The 17,894-nt window shown below is 39.8% G+C and overlaps 1 protein-coding gene across 6 annotated transcripts in view; it reads right to left on the reverse strand.

Annotated features, from left to right (window-relative positions):
- The window catches only part of Trappc8 (trafficking protein particle complex subunit 8), a 76,555-nt gene that overhangs the window by 50,146 nt on the left and 8,515 nt on the right, over nucleotides 1-17,894 (reverse strand). For 3 of the 6 annotated variants that reach the window (XM_040757879.1, XM_040757878.1, XM_040757877.1), the window contains exons 2-5: nucleotides 14,085-14,279; nucleotides 5,733-5,816; nucleotides 1,490-1,579; nucleotides 914-1,088 (exon numbers count right to left, since the gene is read on the reverse strand). In XM_040757879.1, coding sequence (XP_040613813.1) covers nucleotides 914-1,088; nucleotides 1,490-1,579; nucleotides 5,733-5,816; nucleotides 14,085-14,279 — 544 coding nt within the window. The remainder of the gene's footprint in view (nucleotides 1-913; nucleotides 1,089-1,489; nucleotides 1,580-5,732; nucleotides 5,817-14,084; nucleotides 14,280-17,894) is intronic. The other 3 variants (XM_040757882.1, XM_040757881.1, XM_040757880.1) reach the window with 1 other exon arrangement.

Raw genomic sequence — 17,894 nt, forward strand, 5'->3', positions numbered from 1 at the left:
CACATACACTACATAAAATTACTAAAAAATTAAGAACCATTGGCCTAATTCTGAATGCAACTTGAACACTATCACTCAATATGGGAGATAAACCATCTTCAACTGACTCAAAGTAATTTTAAGCCAGTTCACACTTTTTTTTTACATATACTACTCTTTATCCAATGGTCTCTGGACATTTTTTTAAATGCTAAGGATGAGTACTCCACAAGAAGAATTTATTCTGTTTCTAAGTTTTAAATTATTAGAAATTAGTTCGAGGAAAGTGTTATTGCTCCATGTAGACTGTGCTCAAGATGCACTAGACTTGACGCTCAATCTCAACTACCCAATCACAATCTATTGTGGCAACCAGATACCAAGAATGGTATATAAACAACAAGACTTATCTGAACCATACCTTGAAACAAAAGCCAAAGTGAACTCCAAAGCCATAAACATAAATTTATTTTTATACTTATTTTACAAGAATTCATTTTGGGGGCCAGCAAGATAGCTCAGCAGGTAAAAGCACTTGCTGGGGCTGGAGAAATGGCTCAGAGGTTAAGATCACTAGCTGATCTCCCAGAGGTCCTGAGTTCAATTCCCAGAAACCAAACGGTGTCTTACTCCCACCTATAATGAGATCCAGGACCCTCCTCTGACATTCAGGCAGACATACAGGCAGAACATGATATATAATAAATGAATAAATCTAAAAAAAAAAAAGCACTTTCACCAACAACCTAAGTCCAATTCCTAGGCCCCTGTAGTGGAAGAAGAGATCCAACCCCCTAAAAGATGTCCTCTGACCTCCACACATGTACCATGACATGTGGATATATTTGGGCAGTGCATACAGACACACACAATAAAAACTGAGTCTCCTTCTTTTATAAAATAAAACAATTAAAATTTAAAAGGCAATGCTTACCTCTGCTCATCTCCTGAAGTTACATCATGCAAAAGCACATAATATTTAAGTGTATTTGGGATAAACCACTTAGGGTAGGAATAATCACTGTTGTGCTGAATTCGATGCTGTTCTTGTGACAACTTTGAAAACTGTTCCATGGGTTCAGCTTCACCAGATGATGCCACCAACATACCTTGTAGCCATATTGTCAGGAAAACATCACATCTCTCAATGATAAACACTGCCTTATTAATATATATAAATTTAGGGAGAAATTTTCTAGCCAGGCTTCATAGCACAGGCCTGTAATTCCAGCTACTCAGAAGCTGAAGTAAGAGGTTGCAAGTTAGGGTTGTTTTTTCACTATAGTGTGAGTCCAAGGCCTGCCTGAGCATCTAAGGGAGACCTCTGACTCTGGCTTCCATGTGCACAAGCACAAACATTTGCACACCACATGCGCATTGCATTCAACTACCCACATCAAAATCCAAAATAATTTTGAACGTGGTATCACCACCAATTAAAAAAATTCTCCATTCTCTATAACTTCTCAAGTATTTTGTCTCTGTTTCTTTAAGATTACTTAAAGGATACATGCTAAATAATGGTTCAGAAACTCATGATCTGATGCTGGCATGGACTGCAGAAATGTCTCTCTGTAAGACTCAAACCATGGAGTAGTAGCTAAAATTAAGAACATGCAAAATGGTTAGAATTCAGCAGAATCAGTTTATAAAAGAAAGATAATTTCTAGTAGTAAACAAGTATTATTACCTGTGCTTTAAGATACATAATATAAGAGTAAACAACACAATGTATCTTACTTATAGATGCAACATTTTATATAAATACATCAAGTCATTCACATATTTAAAGATACATATAAATATAAAGCATATGCAACATGTATATTTTAGGGTATTCATGTATATCCATTTATAAATGGAACTACTCAGGCCAACAGAATGAAGCTCTCACTCCTGAGCCTGTGCAGCAGCCTCGAACTATGGACTACTCACTGGATCACAGTGACTAGAAATAAGCTCACAGTCATAAGCAGACCCTGCTCATAAGAAATCACACTACATCACTGGCTCTCCACCGAGAAGACTGTACCCTCAGGAGAAACTGGACAGTACTGGAAGGTAGTTTTGGCTGTCATAACAGAGAAGATGTAACTACTGGTGCTTAGGCAAAGAGGTCAGAAAATCAGACATCTTACAGTGCACAGAGCAACACAGCTCCACACACACAAACAATCACTGGGTTCAAACTGAAAAGATGGGCATGGCTGACAAATGCTATAGCTTGATGACTTGAGTATGACTATAACATAGCCTTTTAAAATTTTACACATTATTATTACTGTGTGTCTATGTGTGCTGCATGACACGTGCATGTTATTGTATGCAACAAGCACGTTTACCGACTGTGCCACCTCACTGACCCAACAAAGTCTTTCTAAAGAGAATTTCAAAGGACAATTACTTTATAATCAAGTCAACTCTTTAGCAATTCATATTTCATCTTTTTAAAATAAATCTAAACATACTTACTTAGTTGGTTTATGCCTCTAATCCTAGCACTCAAGAGACTGAGGCAAGATAACTACAAACTACAAATCTGACATCAGCCCCGACTGACAAAGTAAGATCTGGTCTCAAACAGTTTCATGAAAGAGAGAGATGAGAGAGAGAGAGATGAGAGAGAGATGAGAGAGAGATGAGAGAGAGAGAGAGAGAGAGAGAGAGAGAGAGAGAGAGAGAGAGAGAGAGAGAGAGAGAGAGAGAGAGAAGAAGAGTGCTAGACAGAGCTGGTTAGGCAGGCATAATGGCATATGCCTGTAATCCTAGCACCAGCAAGGTGGAGGCTGGAGGACCAGGCATAAATGACTACCAAGGTAAAAGAGAAAAAACGATACATGTTGAGCAAATATTGTATCTCATCTGGTGCCAAATAAGCTTTTTTGGGTTTTTTTTGTTTTGCTTTGCTTTGCTTTGCTTTTTTGAGATATGATCTCACTATGGTAACCCTGCCTGGCCTTAATTACCAGTGTATATCTGTGCCAGCACATCAGCCAAATATGTAAAAAAAATTTTTTTACTGTGGCCAGGTGTGGTGGTACACACCTCTAATCCCAGCACTGGGGAGGCAGAAGCAGGTAAATCGCCTGGTCCATGTAGCAAGTTATAGGACAGCCAGAACTGTTACGAAGAGAGACCTGTCTCCAAAAACAAAACAAAATAAACATAAAGCCCAACCAAACAAAAACAACAAATGTCCTACAAGAAATGCTCGTGTGTAGCACACCTTTAATCCCAGCACTCAGGAAGCAGAGGTAGGCAGATCTCTGAATCTCTGAGTTTGAGAACAGCCTGGTTAACAGAAGAGTTCCAGGACAGTCAGGGCTACACAGAAAAACCCTATCTCGGAATTAAAAAAAAAAAAAGCTCATATTTGTAGTATGGTTAGGAGGGATTATTAAGACAATTCCCAGCAATTTTATAATCTTCATAGAAATGAAGAATAAATGACACAACTATATGTATTTGTCCCAATAGGAAACTGATTTTCTCACTAACCAGAATACATTTTTGCATCCAAATCTCCAGCTAAAAAGTTTATTGATTTATTATCAGTACCAAGAAAAGAGCTATCAAAAATTTAGATTAAGTAACCAAGTATCTCACAGGAAATGGCTCATTTCACAAAAATGACTATATATTTTGATCATGTTTACCTTTGTTGCCTTACTGTTGCTGAAAAATTAACAAAATAAACAACAACAAAAAGAAAATGAAACTAGTCATACGAGCAAGTTTCTGTTTGGTAGTACATCTTCCAAACAGCCATGCCATACTATATTATCTGTACTAACAAATTTTAGCTGAATATGATGGCAAATACCTATACTCCTGGCAACTTGGAGGCAGAGGGAGGAAGATCAGAATATGAGGACATCCTAGGCTATATGACTCTATATCAAAGAACAAAAGGAGGGGGGCTAGAGAGCCTTATATGTTCAGGACTAAACTATGACCCGTTCATTAAATGGTATACTATGTATGGTGAATCCATTAAATGGTACACTATGCAACTAAAAGAGAAAGAGGAAACTTCATAAGGCTATGAAGTAAAATCTGCAACAGCCAAGGCTAGCATTGTGGCTCATACCTGTAACTCCAGCACTTAAAAGCCAGAGGCAGCAAGAGGATAGCAATGAATGATTCAGTGCAAACCAAGGCTACAGAGCCAGACTGTGTCTCAGAAAACAATAAAATGGGCTGGAGAGATGGTTCAGAGATTAAGAGCATGGGCTGCTCTTCCAGAGGCCCTCAGTTCAATTCCCAGCACCCACATGGTGACTCACACATAAAGTTATACACATTTGTTTATATTTTCAAAAACAAATAATGCAAAGATAAACCTAACACTTGTGGGCTATGGATATACATCTGTGGTAGGACATTTGCTAGCATGCATAAAACCCCGGGCTTGATCCCAAGCACTACCACAAGAAAACATCCTAATACAACCAATCATCTCTCAGGCAGCAGAAAGGAGAATGGGAGAAAGGAAAGGGGGGGAGGGGAGGAAAAAGGGAGGGAGGGAGGGAAGGAGGGAGGGAGGGAGGGAGGGAGGGAGAGGGGGAAAGAGAGATGGACGGAGGCTAACTCTCTCTGAACTACAGGTTTAATCTTTTGTTTTTGTATCTGAGACAGGGGTCTCATATAGCCCTGGCTGGCTTGAACCCACTGTACTAGGGGTGACCTTAAAGTCCTTGTTGTGGTTTGAATATAAAATGTCCAGTATCGGCTCAAGTATTTGAATACTTGGTCCCAGCTGGAGGCTCTGTTTGGGAAGTTATGGAACCTTTGGATGGTCAAACATTGCTGGAGGAAATCTAGGGTGGCCCTATTTCCTATTCTTGTTCTACTTTGATACTGTGAATATAATGACTGGCAGCCTTGAGGCCATTTCTTCCCCCAAAATAAACCCTTTCTCTCCTACGTTGCTGTTGTCAGTGTATTTAATCAGAGCAACAGAAATGAAACTAATACTCTTCTGGCCTGTCTCAAGCTTCCAATCCTGGGACCACAGGTGTATGCCTCCACACAGTTTATGTGGTGCTAAGGATCAAATTCAGAATGTCATACATGACAGACAAGCACTCTACCCAAGAACTATACTTTCAATTGTGTTCCATGATCTGACTTTAGAACTTCATAAGCAATAAGCATAGTTATGTATAAAACTGTATGTAATTTTTATTATATTGTTTAAAGTATGCTTTCTGTAGGAAGTAGTAAGAAATGGTACTCATTAATTTTTGTGTTTAACACAAGACTTTTAACACTTAATTACAATTCTCTCACCTTAAAAATCTCGTACATAGTTGGGATGAAATCACTATTTTGCTCTTATTCCTTTTTTTTATTGGCAAGTGAAATAGCAGCCATGATACCCTGTGAATGTTTCCTTCAGCAAATCAAGCAAACACTTGGGGGGAGGCAGGAGAAGAGAAGTTCAAGGTCATCCCCTGATTCAAAGGGAGTTTGAAACTAGCATCTCTCTACACAATGTACTTTGCCTTTTTATCAAAATAAGATGCAGTTCAAACTAGACTATCAAAACAATGTATGTGTTTAAGAAATAGATAATAGACGATGAGCAGGTAAATGTATAAAGAGTACCATAAGACCACCTTCATGTCAGAAAAATTAGAGACATGTCAACTGACACAAATATGTAAGAGCACTGGAAAAGGGGGCAGTGGGTAATAGATACGGAGTAACATGACAGCAATCTAGAAAAAGAGACCCATTACGAGAAATACCTGTATATAACGAGGATTCTTTTAAGTCCATGAAAGTGTCTTTCCAATTACTGTACCAAGGAACACTAGCTTTAATTGACCGATCTGATAAAGAAAATATGGCACCATTAAGCCAGGCTTACGAGGTAAATATCTAACATTTACTGTTTAAACAGAATGAGTGAAAGTATGCCAACTCATTAACAGTAAAACCTAAATGCAAACTTCTGGACATAACTAACACTATATCAGAATGGATAAATTTGCTTTTAAAATAACCCCCAGAATATCAATCTGTCATGATGGAATTTTATTCAAATTAATTCTTTACTTCTCATCCCAAGTTTTCAGAGACAAAATGAGGCTCAGTGGTAGAGGGCTTGGCTTACACTTAGCACGTGTAGGGCCGGAGGTTCAATCCCCAGCAGCCAGATACATGCATAAACTGAAAGGAGATATCTTGAAGTAATGGGGGAGAAGCTGAAGAAATCATTTTATTTTGGCTTATCCTAATAGTTGAGTTTTTCTAAAAATTTGTCTAAACAGTTCAGCTAAATAGTATCTCTGTCTGCCTTTAAAAGCAAAAAGCACACAACACTCTCTTAAACAGAAATGCTGGAAGGTCTCTGAGAACACAACTAATGTAATTAGGTAAGCTTTCACACTCAAATAACTACACTATTCCTATAAACTATCTAGAAAAAGCCACTTTAACAAAATAGTTAAAATTAAATCTGCTCCATAGTTAACAAACAGCAATTTTAAAAGTTCATCTCTAGAGAAACTAAATGGCCCCCAAAGAAAACAATTACAAATAATAAAAACTGAAAACCAGACACTTCCAAGTCTACACAGCTTCACTACAAAATGAAGAACTGAAAAACTGATGACTGTTGAGTTTTCTTCACACCCAGGAAACATCTTAACATCTCAATGTGAAATAGGAAGCAAGCTTTTAACAGATGTGAGGAACTTTTCAGCATTAAAGAATCAAACAGAAATGAATGAGAGAAAAGGTGCAGAATAAAGGAAAATTGAAAAATAAAAAGCCACTAACAATTAATTAAAATTAATCTGTTAATATCCTGAGTTAACATTCTAAACAAAAAAGAAAGCAAAAACCCATAAACCAAATATCTTGGGGGCTGGGGGGGGGAACAACTATGCAGTCCTGGCAATGCTGGAACTCATTATGTAAACCAGACTGTCTTCGTGACTTTGAACTCAGAGTGGAGGCTCTGCTGGGATTAAGAGCATGTGCCACTACACCTGTTCTCAAAGAAATATCTCAATTTAAAAAAAAAGACAGAAAACATCAAAATTTTAATAGACGAGCAGATATAAAGTGAAAAGGACAAAAATCTGCAATATTCATAAAAATGATCAGAACACTGAGTATCAATTCAAATTCTACAGCCATCTAAGAATAGCTCAAGGGGGAAAAAAAGGGAGAAATAAAGAATTCAAAAACATTCTCAGGACTAAAAACCATGCATGACCAGACGGTTACAGTTGCTCATTTCTAGGAGTTCAGAAGCCCTTAAGTGGTCCAACGTGCATCTCAAACAGCAGAGCATCTTCTGAGTTATTTAGAGATGAGATTAAGTAGGGTTCTTAGGAGCAACACTAAAAGCTTAGAGGAAAAGTATCAACTCTGAAGGAAAACATGTCTAATTGGTACAGGTAAACCATCAGTCAACCATAAAGTACATTTTCATTACTTTCTCAAAAATTTTATCTTAAGGGGCTAGAGAGATGACTCCATGGATAAGAGAACTAGCTGCTTTCCCAGAGGACCCAGGTTCTGCTCTCAGCATTCATGTGTTAGCTCACAACTATCTGTAACTCTAGTCCCAGAGGCTCCAACAACCTCTTCTGGCCTCTACAGGCACTGCATGTATGTGAAAGGAAAGCATTCTAAGAATTTTTTTTAATTTCTTAAAAGTATTTAAAAAGCATTATCTTCGATACACCCTTCACAGAAAGTTACTAGGGAAGATTCCTCCATCAAATGAAAGAAATACACCAAAAAAGATAAGCATGAGTCAAGCCAGGTTACTCTTGCCTATAATCCTAACTCAGGAGCTGAAACAAGAGAATCCAGCCCTGAGTTGGAAATGAACCAGGACCAGTGAGTTCTAGTGCAGCCTATTACAGAGTAAGAATCTGTCTACACACACACAGACACACACACACACACACAGAGAGAGAGAGAGAGAGAGACAGAGACAGAGAGACAGAGACAGAGACAGAGAGACAGAGACAGAGACAGAGAGACAGAGACAGAGACAGACAGAGATATGAAAGAAAGAGTATAAGAAAGGAGGACTGACCACTGGTTCAGTGGGAAAAGGCCCTTGCTACCTGACATAAGCCTGAAAATGATTATGATCCACAGACCCTACAAAGAACCTCACAACGTCCTCTGACCACCACACAAGCACCATGGTACACACATACATCCACAATAATAAAGATGATGATATTACTAAAGTAAAATAAAGTGAGAGAAGGAAAGGAAATCTCTAGGATGACAACTGTGGAAAGTGCCTTAGAGTCTCCAGTCCAGGATGGAGTAGATGAACATTTTCAACTTTTGTTTTGTTTTGTTTTTTTTGGTTTTTACGAGACAGGGTTTCTCTGTATTGTTTTGGAGGCTTTCGGTCCAGCCTGGCCTGGAACTCACAGAGATCCGCCTGCCTCTGCCTCCTGAGTGCTGGGATTAAAGGCGTGTGCCACCACTGCCCGGCCTGTTTTGTTATCTTTAATCAATGACTGTTCTTAGATCTTTGTTTTGAAACATAGTTACATTCTGTATTCCATTCTGGCCTGGAACTATGTAGCCCAGACTGGCCTTGAACTGGGAGTAACCGTCTTGCCAGATTAGACTACATGCATAAATCATCATTCCTTGATGTCTCTAAACCTTTTTTCCCTAGTCCCTCCCTCCCTCCCTCCCTTCCTACCTTCTTCCCTCCCATCTTTTCCCCAGCTTGAGGTCATGTACATGCTATGCACGTTCTCATTCACTACACTAAACCCGTTTGAAATTACACAATAAACATGCAGGGACACAAATCTTTGGGGAAATAAAAACCCCTGTAATAACTAAATCATTTTGTCCCAAAAGCAATTTTCAACTCCATGAGGGATGATATCATCCTTGACAGACACCAGTGATAGAGAGAAAAAGACTCTGGAGGAAGATCTTGATACAGAATTACTTGAAAATTGACCTGACAAATTCAAAGTCCTACTCAGGAAGTTTGAGAGACTTTATAAAGACTCTGAGCAAAATTATTTTAAAGATGATTACTATAGTGGTTTGAATAGATATAACTCCCCCCCCCAAAAGAAAACCTCATGTGTTTAAATGCTTGGCCCATAGGAAGTAACACTGAAAGGAGATGTTGCCTTGTTGAAGGAAGTGTTCCACTGTGTAGGTGTGCTTTGAGGTTTCAGATATGCTTAAGCTATGGCCAGTACAGTCTCTCCTTTGCTGCCTGCAAATCAAGATAAACAGAACTCAGGGTTAGGGTTAAGGTTATGGTTAGGGTTAGGGTTTCAGGGTTAGAGTTTCAGGGTTAGGGTTAGGGTTAGGGTTAGGGTTAGGGTTAGGGTTTCAGGGTTAGAGTTGGGTTAGGGTTAGGGTTTCAGAGTTAGGGTTAAGGTTAGGGTTACGGTTAGAGTTAGGGTCCTTCTTCAGTACCATGTCTGCCTGCATGCCACCATGTCCCACCATGACAAAAATGGACTAAACTTCTGAAACTGCAATCCATCCTCAATTGTTTTCCTTTATAAGAGTTGTGTCTCTTCAATAGGAACCCTAACTAAGACAGAAGTAGATACCAGGGATTGGGGTATTGCTGTGATAGGCTGGACCGTATTTTTGCTTGGAGGAATGGGGACTTTGGTACTCTGAATTAGGAAAGCAGTGGAATGCTTTAAGCATTGCTTAACAGACCACACTAGTAGGAGCATGGAAGACAACAGGGCTGAGAATGACTACATCTGTGGGGGTCTGGCTCAAGAGGTTTTAGAGAATTGTAGTATGTGGCCCAGAGATTGTTCTTGTGATATTTTTGGCTAAGAATGTGGCTGCTTCTAAAATAAAGAGATATGGATTAACTGCATTGGCCTAGTATAGACTATGTTGTGTGGTTACTAATATTCACTCTTATGAGCAAGATGAGCAAGGGAAAATACAACATATACAATTTAAGGAGAACTATGAAGTAGAATGAGCTAAATCTTGTATTCAAGGAGATGAGCAGATTAAAGATATTAAATGGAATAAAGGAAGTGGTGCCCTCAGGGCAAGATAACACCCAGGTAAACTTCGAACTTGTGAAAAGGAATTGACAACTTAGGCCCACGAGTGGTGGAGCACACAGAAATCTTAGTACTTTAATCCCAGTACTCAGAAGGCAGAGACTAGTGGATCTCTGAATGAGGCCAGCCTGATAACAGATCAAGTTTCAGGACAGTCAGACTTAGGGAGTGAAGGAAACCACAGAAAACAGAAAGCTATTGAAGATGTAATTGAATGAGGGGGCCATGCTCCAGGCTCAGCAAGCAGCAGAATTGGCAGTTCAGTCATGTGGTTCTGGCTTTAGAGTCAAGGATAGAAGAAAGGGTTTATGGAACCTCCCTCTGTGACCAAGGAAAACTGCTGAGGCTAGGCATGTGCCAGGGGTATGCTGTGGGATGATCCGTCCATATGCTGTAAATATTTATTGCTCCATTGGTTAATATAATAAAAGCTGTTCGGTCTATGTCAAGGCAGGATAAGGTTAAGCAGGACTATCAAACTGATGCTCAGGTGAAGAGGGGCTGAGTTGGAAGAGAGTCACAAGTTAGCCACCCAAGAAGCAAGAGGCCACAGAACCAATAAAGCCACGGCCACATGGCAATAAAGATTAATAGAAATGGGTTAATTTAAATATAAGAGCTTGTTAGCAATAGGCCTGAGTTATCAGTCAAACATTCTGTAATAAATATTAAGCCTCTAAGTGATTATTCATAAGCATCTGCAGGACAGGGAGGGCAGAAAAACCTCCGTTTACAGGGGTATATCCCTGAATGGAGGTCTAAAGAGGCCACCATGTGAAACTGTAAAAGTGAAGCTTAGATTGCCCTGGAGACCCCAAGACATTGGAGATGCCAGAACTGTGGGATACCTAACCAGAAAAACTGCTAACAGTAGGAACCAGCCCAGGAGAAAGGATATGTCACAGTCAACAAAGCTCAAAGGAGATGGAGATTTGAAGAGCACTTTGACATAAAACATGGAGATGCAGAGTTTGGAGTTTGTACAGCTGGTTTGCAGTCTTCTATGGTCCAGTATTTCTTTACTATGCTCCATTCCCTCCATTTTGGAATGGATGTATATCCTGTGCCATTATATGTCGGAAGTATGTGACCTGCTTTTTTTATTTTGATATTTTGATTGTAAAGGGGATTGCATGAATCTCAGAGAAGACTGAACTTTTAAACAGTGTTGAGACTGAGAGACTATAGGGACTTTTGAAGTTGAACTAAATACATTTTACATTATGTAATGGCTACACACCTAAGGGGGCCAGGGAGTAGAATGTGGCAGTTTGAACAGGTATGACTGCCATGGACTGATGTGATTGAATGCTTGGCCCACAGGAAGTGCACTGTTAGGAGGTATGCCCCTGTTGGAGGAGGTGTGTCACTGTGGGCACAGGCTTTTTGAGGTCTCATATATGCTCAAACTATACCCAGTACACAGCCTTTCCTTCTGCTGCCAGCAGATCAAGATGCAGAACTCTCAGCTCCTTCTCCAGCACCATGTCTGCCTGCATGCTGCCATGTCCTGCCATGACAATAATGAACTAAACCTCTGAAACTACGTCACCCCCAATTAAATGTTTTCCTTTATAAGAGCTGCCACGCTCGTGGTGTCTCTTCACAGCAATAGAAACCCTAACTAAGGCAAGCTGGCACCAGCGTAGTGAAATATTGCTGTGCAGAATTGACCATGTTTTGAGAAGGATTGTGAAGGGTCTTTGGAACTTTGGGCTAGAAGAGCCATTGCACGTAGAGGTCAATGGGCTTTTCATTAGGCGTATGGAAGATGAGAATATTGAGAGAGGTACAGAAGACGGAAGCCTAGCTTATTAGATTTCAGATGGATGTTTAAAGACTCTACCAGAACCATTTGCTATTCTGACTTGAGATTCTGTGGTCTGGTTAGCTGGGGCTGAAGATCAGCTGTGGTTAAAAACATACCAGAACTACTAAAATGAAACCTTTGCTCTGCTGGGACAGTCAATGCTGAGGGGTGGAAGCTGAGAATTTAGCAGTGATTGTTTAAAAAGAGACCAGCATCACTGAGGTGAAATCTTCTGGGATGTGTTTCCTTAGAGCCAGCACACAGAAGCTATGTTTCAGAGGTGGGCAAGGCTGTTCTCATGCCAGTAGCCAGACTTGGTAATATGTAAGAGTCACCTAGTTGGTACTGGTTTTGAAGGCAAGAAGGGGCCATGGAACACAGCTGAGAGGCCAGGGAAGGCCATTGGTGAAGGTGCATCCTTAGTGGCAGCTGAAGGCCACGGCTGAAGGGGTCCTGCAAAGAAGCTGAGGCCTGGCACCATAAAGAGAGTTTAAGAGAGGCTACTGGTCAAAGACGCAGCAGACCCCAGCATTTGGGAGATGCCGGTATCATGGGTTACCACCAAGAAGAGCAGCAGCATGTGTGCTGTAGAGGCTGAGCTGGAGAACTCACCCACGCCCTTTAGAGGAGTCCAGGAAGATCTTGAGTGGATCCCAACATTGGATGGGTGGGATTTGGTTTTGCTTGGATTTGACTGTGACTGAGCCCTGATTCTTCCCTCTTGAAGCCTTCCCTCAAGAAAGAAAGAAAAGGGCATGATGGCACACACCTTCAATCCAAGCACTCGTGAAGAAGAGACGGGTAGATTGCTGTGAGTTCCTGTCCATTTAGGGCTACACAGTAAGACTGTGTCTCAAAAAATAAATAAATAAAAAATAAAAATAGCAAGAGCATGGCAGGGGTAGGAGGAGAGGAGATAGAGGGGAGATCAGGGAAGGATGGGAGAAGAGGAAGGAAGGAAGGAGTCTGGTCAAGTTTATGTTTTCAGAGAGGAGACAAAGTCTCAAACTGTCAACAGCCTACCTCAGTTACCCCATTAACTGAGGGCTTGTCATTTAAAAGATTAAGACACTAGAATCTGACTCCTTGCCTTTCATACTACAACACTGGCAGGAAAACAAATCTCAAATTCTACCATGTCTCAGGTAAATATGCCAAATTTTCCATCACTTTAAAATACATTGTGCCAAAAACTGATTAACCCTAGATCTAAAACTTCAAATTCTTTTGAATAGTATAGCTCAGTGGTAGACTGACTGACTAACATGCTTAAAGTCCTGGGATAAATTCTAACACTATAAAATTTTAAAAAGATACAATGAAATTATCACATTAATCTATGTTGCTAAATTAAAATTAATAGTAAAGAAAGATATGGCAAACTAAAACACAGTAATTCTATACATATTTCTAAGTATACACACTTATAGACTAATTACCATGGTGACCTATAGCCTACCACTAAGTTCTCCATATCTGGCAGCCAGATCTAGTTTACTATTATTGTCATTAATGCATGGGCGGGTACATGAGTGCCCCAGAGCCTATGTGGAGGTCAGAGGACAACTTCATAAAGTCAATTCTCCCATGAGTTCTAGGCCTCAGACTCCAGTCATCAAGCCCACATGGCAAACACTATACCAGCTAAACCATCTCACTGGCACAGGAAGATCTTTAACTATATAATTAGGAAGTATGACAGTGTCAAAAGTAAATTAGACCAACCTAAAAAAAAAATGTAAGCTGCAGTTTTTAAGAGTTGAGAAATTGCAATTAGATTAACATATTTTTAGTACTTTCCTTTTAAGAATTCACCTCATGTATTTTTAATAAGACATTTGGATACTGGAAAATAATCATATCAAATATTAAGTTGCTCTACATATTAATGTATTAGTTTCCTTATCAGTCTTATGAAAACATTTATTATCTAAACCAGTATAAGAAGCACTAATAAAACTATGCATTTACATCTATTTTATAAACATTTTCACTTAACACCATGCAAGAATAAAAGTATAACCGTATGCCTTTCATTTAATAACAATATCAAATCATACAGAAAAATCTGTTATCTATTGTTAGCTTTATCATGAAACACTGATTACCCTAGGTTATTTACTACCGGTTGTAGAATAAAACAAAGAAGTTTCTGGGAATCTCTCCAAGACAGAATTATTCTCCTAACAAAAGAAATTTCATTGAAAAAAATAACAACACTTGTTACATACCACTGATGTTAAGGTCATAATCCCCTGCTGTAATCACATTGGCGACTGATCCTTCTGCAGGCTGGCTGCCAGAAACGACATCATTCAGAAGCTTCCCAATGGCTCCAGGCTGAGGTGGCTGGGTGACAATGTTGCTTACTGCTATCTTCAAATTTTTAATTACATGGAGTTGATTATTAGGATCTCTCATGTGAACTTTTAAAAAAGAGAAAAATTTTAAATTAACTTGGTATAATGTATCATCAGTCAAAATTGGGTTAATAGTTTTCAAACACAAAAGAAACTCAAATCAGAAACTAAGAATTAAAAAAATATTCTACCAGAACACAACTGGTTTACCAAACCAAAAGAATTATCTAACCTGTTAACCATAAACTTCCTTCCTCTTAGCCAGCCATAGTGGCACATGCCTGTAATCCCAGCACCTGGGAAGTCGAAGCAGGGGGATCAGGAGTTCAAGGCCAGAGTGGGCTACATGAGACTGTCAAAGGGGAAAAAATATTCCTTTCCTCTCACACAATGCTACATGTCACATTTTCCCTATAGGTCCTGTTTCCCTACACTTAGAGTTGCCCAAAACCACCACCCATAAAGTACCCAGACACTTTTCTGACTTTTGGAGACAATATCTTTGTATGAAGCATGGGTGGCCTTAAATATACAGTGATCCTCCTGTCTCAGCCTTCCAAGTGCTGAGATTACAGGTATGTGCAACCATGCCCAGCTCCCCACAAGCATTTATACATCTAGGCTTATAATTTAATCAGTTACAAACTAAATTTCCTAAATTTCTTGTGCTTTCTCAGACACTTTTAAAATTTTAAATTTAAAACATAAAGCTTATCCAGATGTACAAACCGTGTTCCAAGCAAGCCAGGGTTACATAGTGTAGGGGGAAAAAAAAGACTATAAAATATTAAAATAATATCCAGTTATTGTAGCTCATAACTGCAATTCAATCACTCAAGCAACTCATGCCAAAGGAATGCCTTGCTGTAAGTTCAAAGCCAGTCCAGACTACAAATGAGGCACTGTTCTCAACAAAAAATAACAGTAATAAATGAAATATCAAAATAGCATGTGTCATGAATGTTTGTGTGTGAATTTTAAATAACATATGTGGGATAGTGAACCACTCAGAGTAAAGATCTGATGACCTGAACAGAGTTCAAGATGGAAAGAGAGACCCAGGTACTGAAGTTGTCCTCTGACCTCTACATGCACACCACAGCATGGACATACTCACACTCACACACATACACAATGATTTAAAACATAATTAATTTTAAGTACATGTGCAAAACATATTCATAGTAGCTGACCTGACTGTTTAAAGATGAAACAAAACCAAGAGAAAGAGGATTCAAACCTAACTTGCAATAATTTTAAAGAAAAAGAAGAGAAGCAAACACAGGGCTGAGGAATCCAGTTTGGATCTCTAGAACCCACATAAAACCAGACATGCAAGTCCATGTGTCTATAATCCTAGCACTCCCATAGAGACGTGGGTGTTGGAAACAAGAGGATCCTGAATACTCACAGGTCCACAGGTCAGCTAGCACAGCATATGCAGAGGTGAACAAGGAGAGTCTTGTTCAAACAAGGTGGAAGACATGGACAGACAAGGCTTTCCTCTGCCCTACACACACACACACACACACACACACACACACACACACACACACAGCTTTGCTTTTTATCTTTTTTTTTTTTTTTTTTTTTTTTTTGGTTTTACACAGGGTTTCTCTGTTTTGGAGGCGGTCGGTCCAGCCTGGCCTCGAACTCACAGAGATCCGCCTGCCTCTGCCTCCCTCCACACACAGCTTTTAAAAGATGACAATTTTTGCATTTTCTAGATGAACAGTGGAGATGAATAGTAATTGTATTCTCTTCATTCATCTATGATTATTGTTTTCTCATTTAAATACACACAAACCTCCCTCAATAATTAAAACTTCCCAACTGTATAATTATGACACAGAAAAGGAAATGGGAAAAGGGAAGAGAAGAATAAACGAAAAGAGAACTGTCAGAGTGCTATGGTATGCCTCTGAAAACTTTAGGGATATATTTTCAAGTATTTCCTTAAAGTTGTTTCATAACTGATAAATACTATAAGCAGCCAAAAATATAGCAAACCTTCCTTTGAGGGCTGGGAACAGCACTATAGTGTGCTTTTCTAGCACACTGCAGGTCCTGGATTCAAATTAGAAACATATAAGTGTGTGAGCGCGCTCTCTCTCTCTCTCTCTCTCTCTGTCTCTCTCTCTCTCTCTCTCTTTCTTCCTTCCCTCTCTCCCTCCCCCAAACCTTTGAAATTAATTACCTAGTTATATCAACATAGTAGTAGTTGTGATGGCTAATACTGAGAACTTAACAGGATCTAGAGTCACCAGAAGACAAACCTGAATATGCCTGATTCAGAAAGTGAGAAGACCCACCCTGAATACAGATGCATCACACCATGGGCTCAGATCCTAGGCTGAATAAAAAACGAGAAAGTGAGCTGAGCACCCCAGTCATTTATCTCTCTGGTGACTGTGGATGTGAAGTGACCAGACAACTTCCTGTTCCTGCTGTCATGTCTTCCCACGATGGACTACACACTTTCGAAAGTCAGCCAAAATGAGCTTTCCCTCCTTTATGATACTTTTATCAGGTGTTTTGTCCTAACAATGAAAAGAGTAGCTAGTTACAGGACTGAGAGCAGAGGTGGAACTGTGGTGATACACCTCACCATGTGAGTGTCAGGCCTGACTCATTCATAGGAAGAACGGCAAAGGGCTTAGAACTCCAGGCCTTAAAAAGCCCAAGAATGTTGTAAGAAGAGTTTAACAGGCCATTGTAGTGGGAATTTGAAAAATCAGATTGCCAAGAAAAACATTAGCAGTGGAGCCGGGTGTTGGTGGCACATGCCTTTAATCCCAGCACTCGGGAGGCAGAGGCAGGCGGATCTCTGTGAGTTCGAGGCCAGCCTGGTCTACAAAGTGAATTCCAGGACAGCCTCCAAAGCCACAGAGAAACCCTGTCTCGAAAAACCAAAAAAAAAAAAAAAAAAAAAACAACACATTAGCAGTGGAGACCTTGCTTATAGTGTTTCAGAGGGAAACAAGAACTCCACTGAGAACTAGGCTAAAAGTCATTCATTTTATACTCTGACAGAGTCTGACTGCCTCTGTCTACGTCCTGGGAACTTCGGTGAGGCTGAATTCAAAGGTAGGGAACTAATTTGGTTGGCTGAGAAAATATCAAGCCAGACAGCATTCAGGCTGTGTCTTGATTACTGCACACTGCTTTTGGCTAGGTCTACAGTGAGAGAGAACAAGTAGAGAAAACGTGCTGTTGTTGGGAAAAGGGGGTTTAAAGCCAAAGACAAGGGGCCAGCAACATATTTGGCAGGTAAAGGCATTTGCTGCCAAGCCTGAGACTGGAATTTGATCCCTGGATCCTACATGTTGGAAGGAGAGAATCTCTGACCTCCACAGGAGCACCTACACATATACAGACACACACAAGAAATATGTAAGTGTAAAAAGAATAAAGTTGAGACAAGTCGTGTTGATGAGAAAGGAGGTGTATTACTAAAGACTCTGGCACAATTCTAGAGAAACCTGTCTTGAACTAAACAATAGGAAATGTGCTCAGAGAGCAAGATTCCATCCTTTTAGTCCTACATCTTGTGACTATCCAAATCCCCATAAAGGAGTCTAAACAGAATGCAACTTAAAGGGTGCCCTGCTCAAAAACAACTATAGGGAAGATTGTCTCCCCCAGAGTCATCTTGGAAGGCACAGAGAACAATTCGACTAC

This window comes from Mesocricetus auratus, unplaced genomic scaffold (genome assembly GCF_017639785.1).
Source record: "Mesocricetus auratus isolate SY011 unplaced genomic scaffold, BCM_Maur_2.0 Super-Scaffold_100015, whole genome shotgun sequence".
Taxonomy (NCBI): Eukaryota; Metazoa; Chordata; class Mammalia; order Rodentia; family Cricetidae; genus Mesocricetus; species Mesocricetus auratus.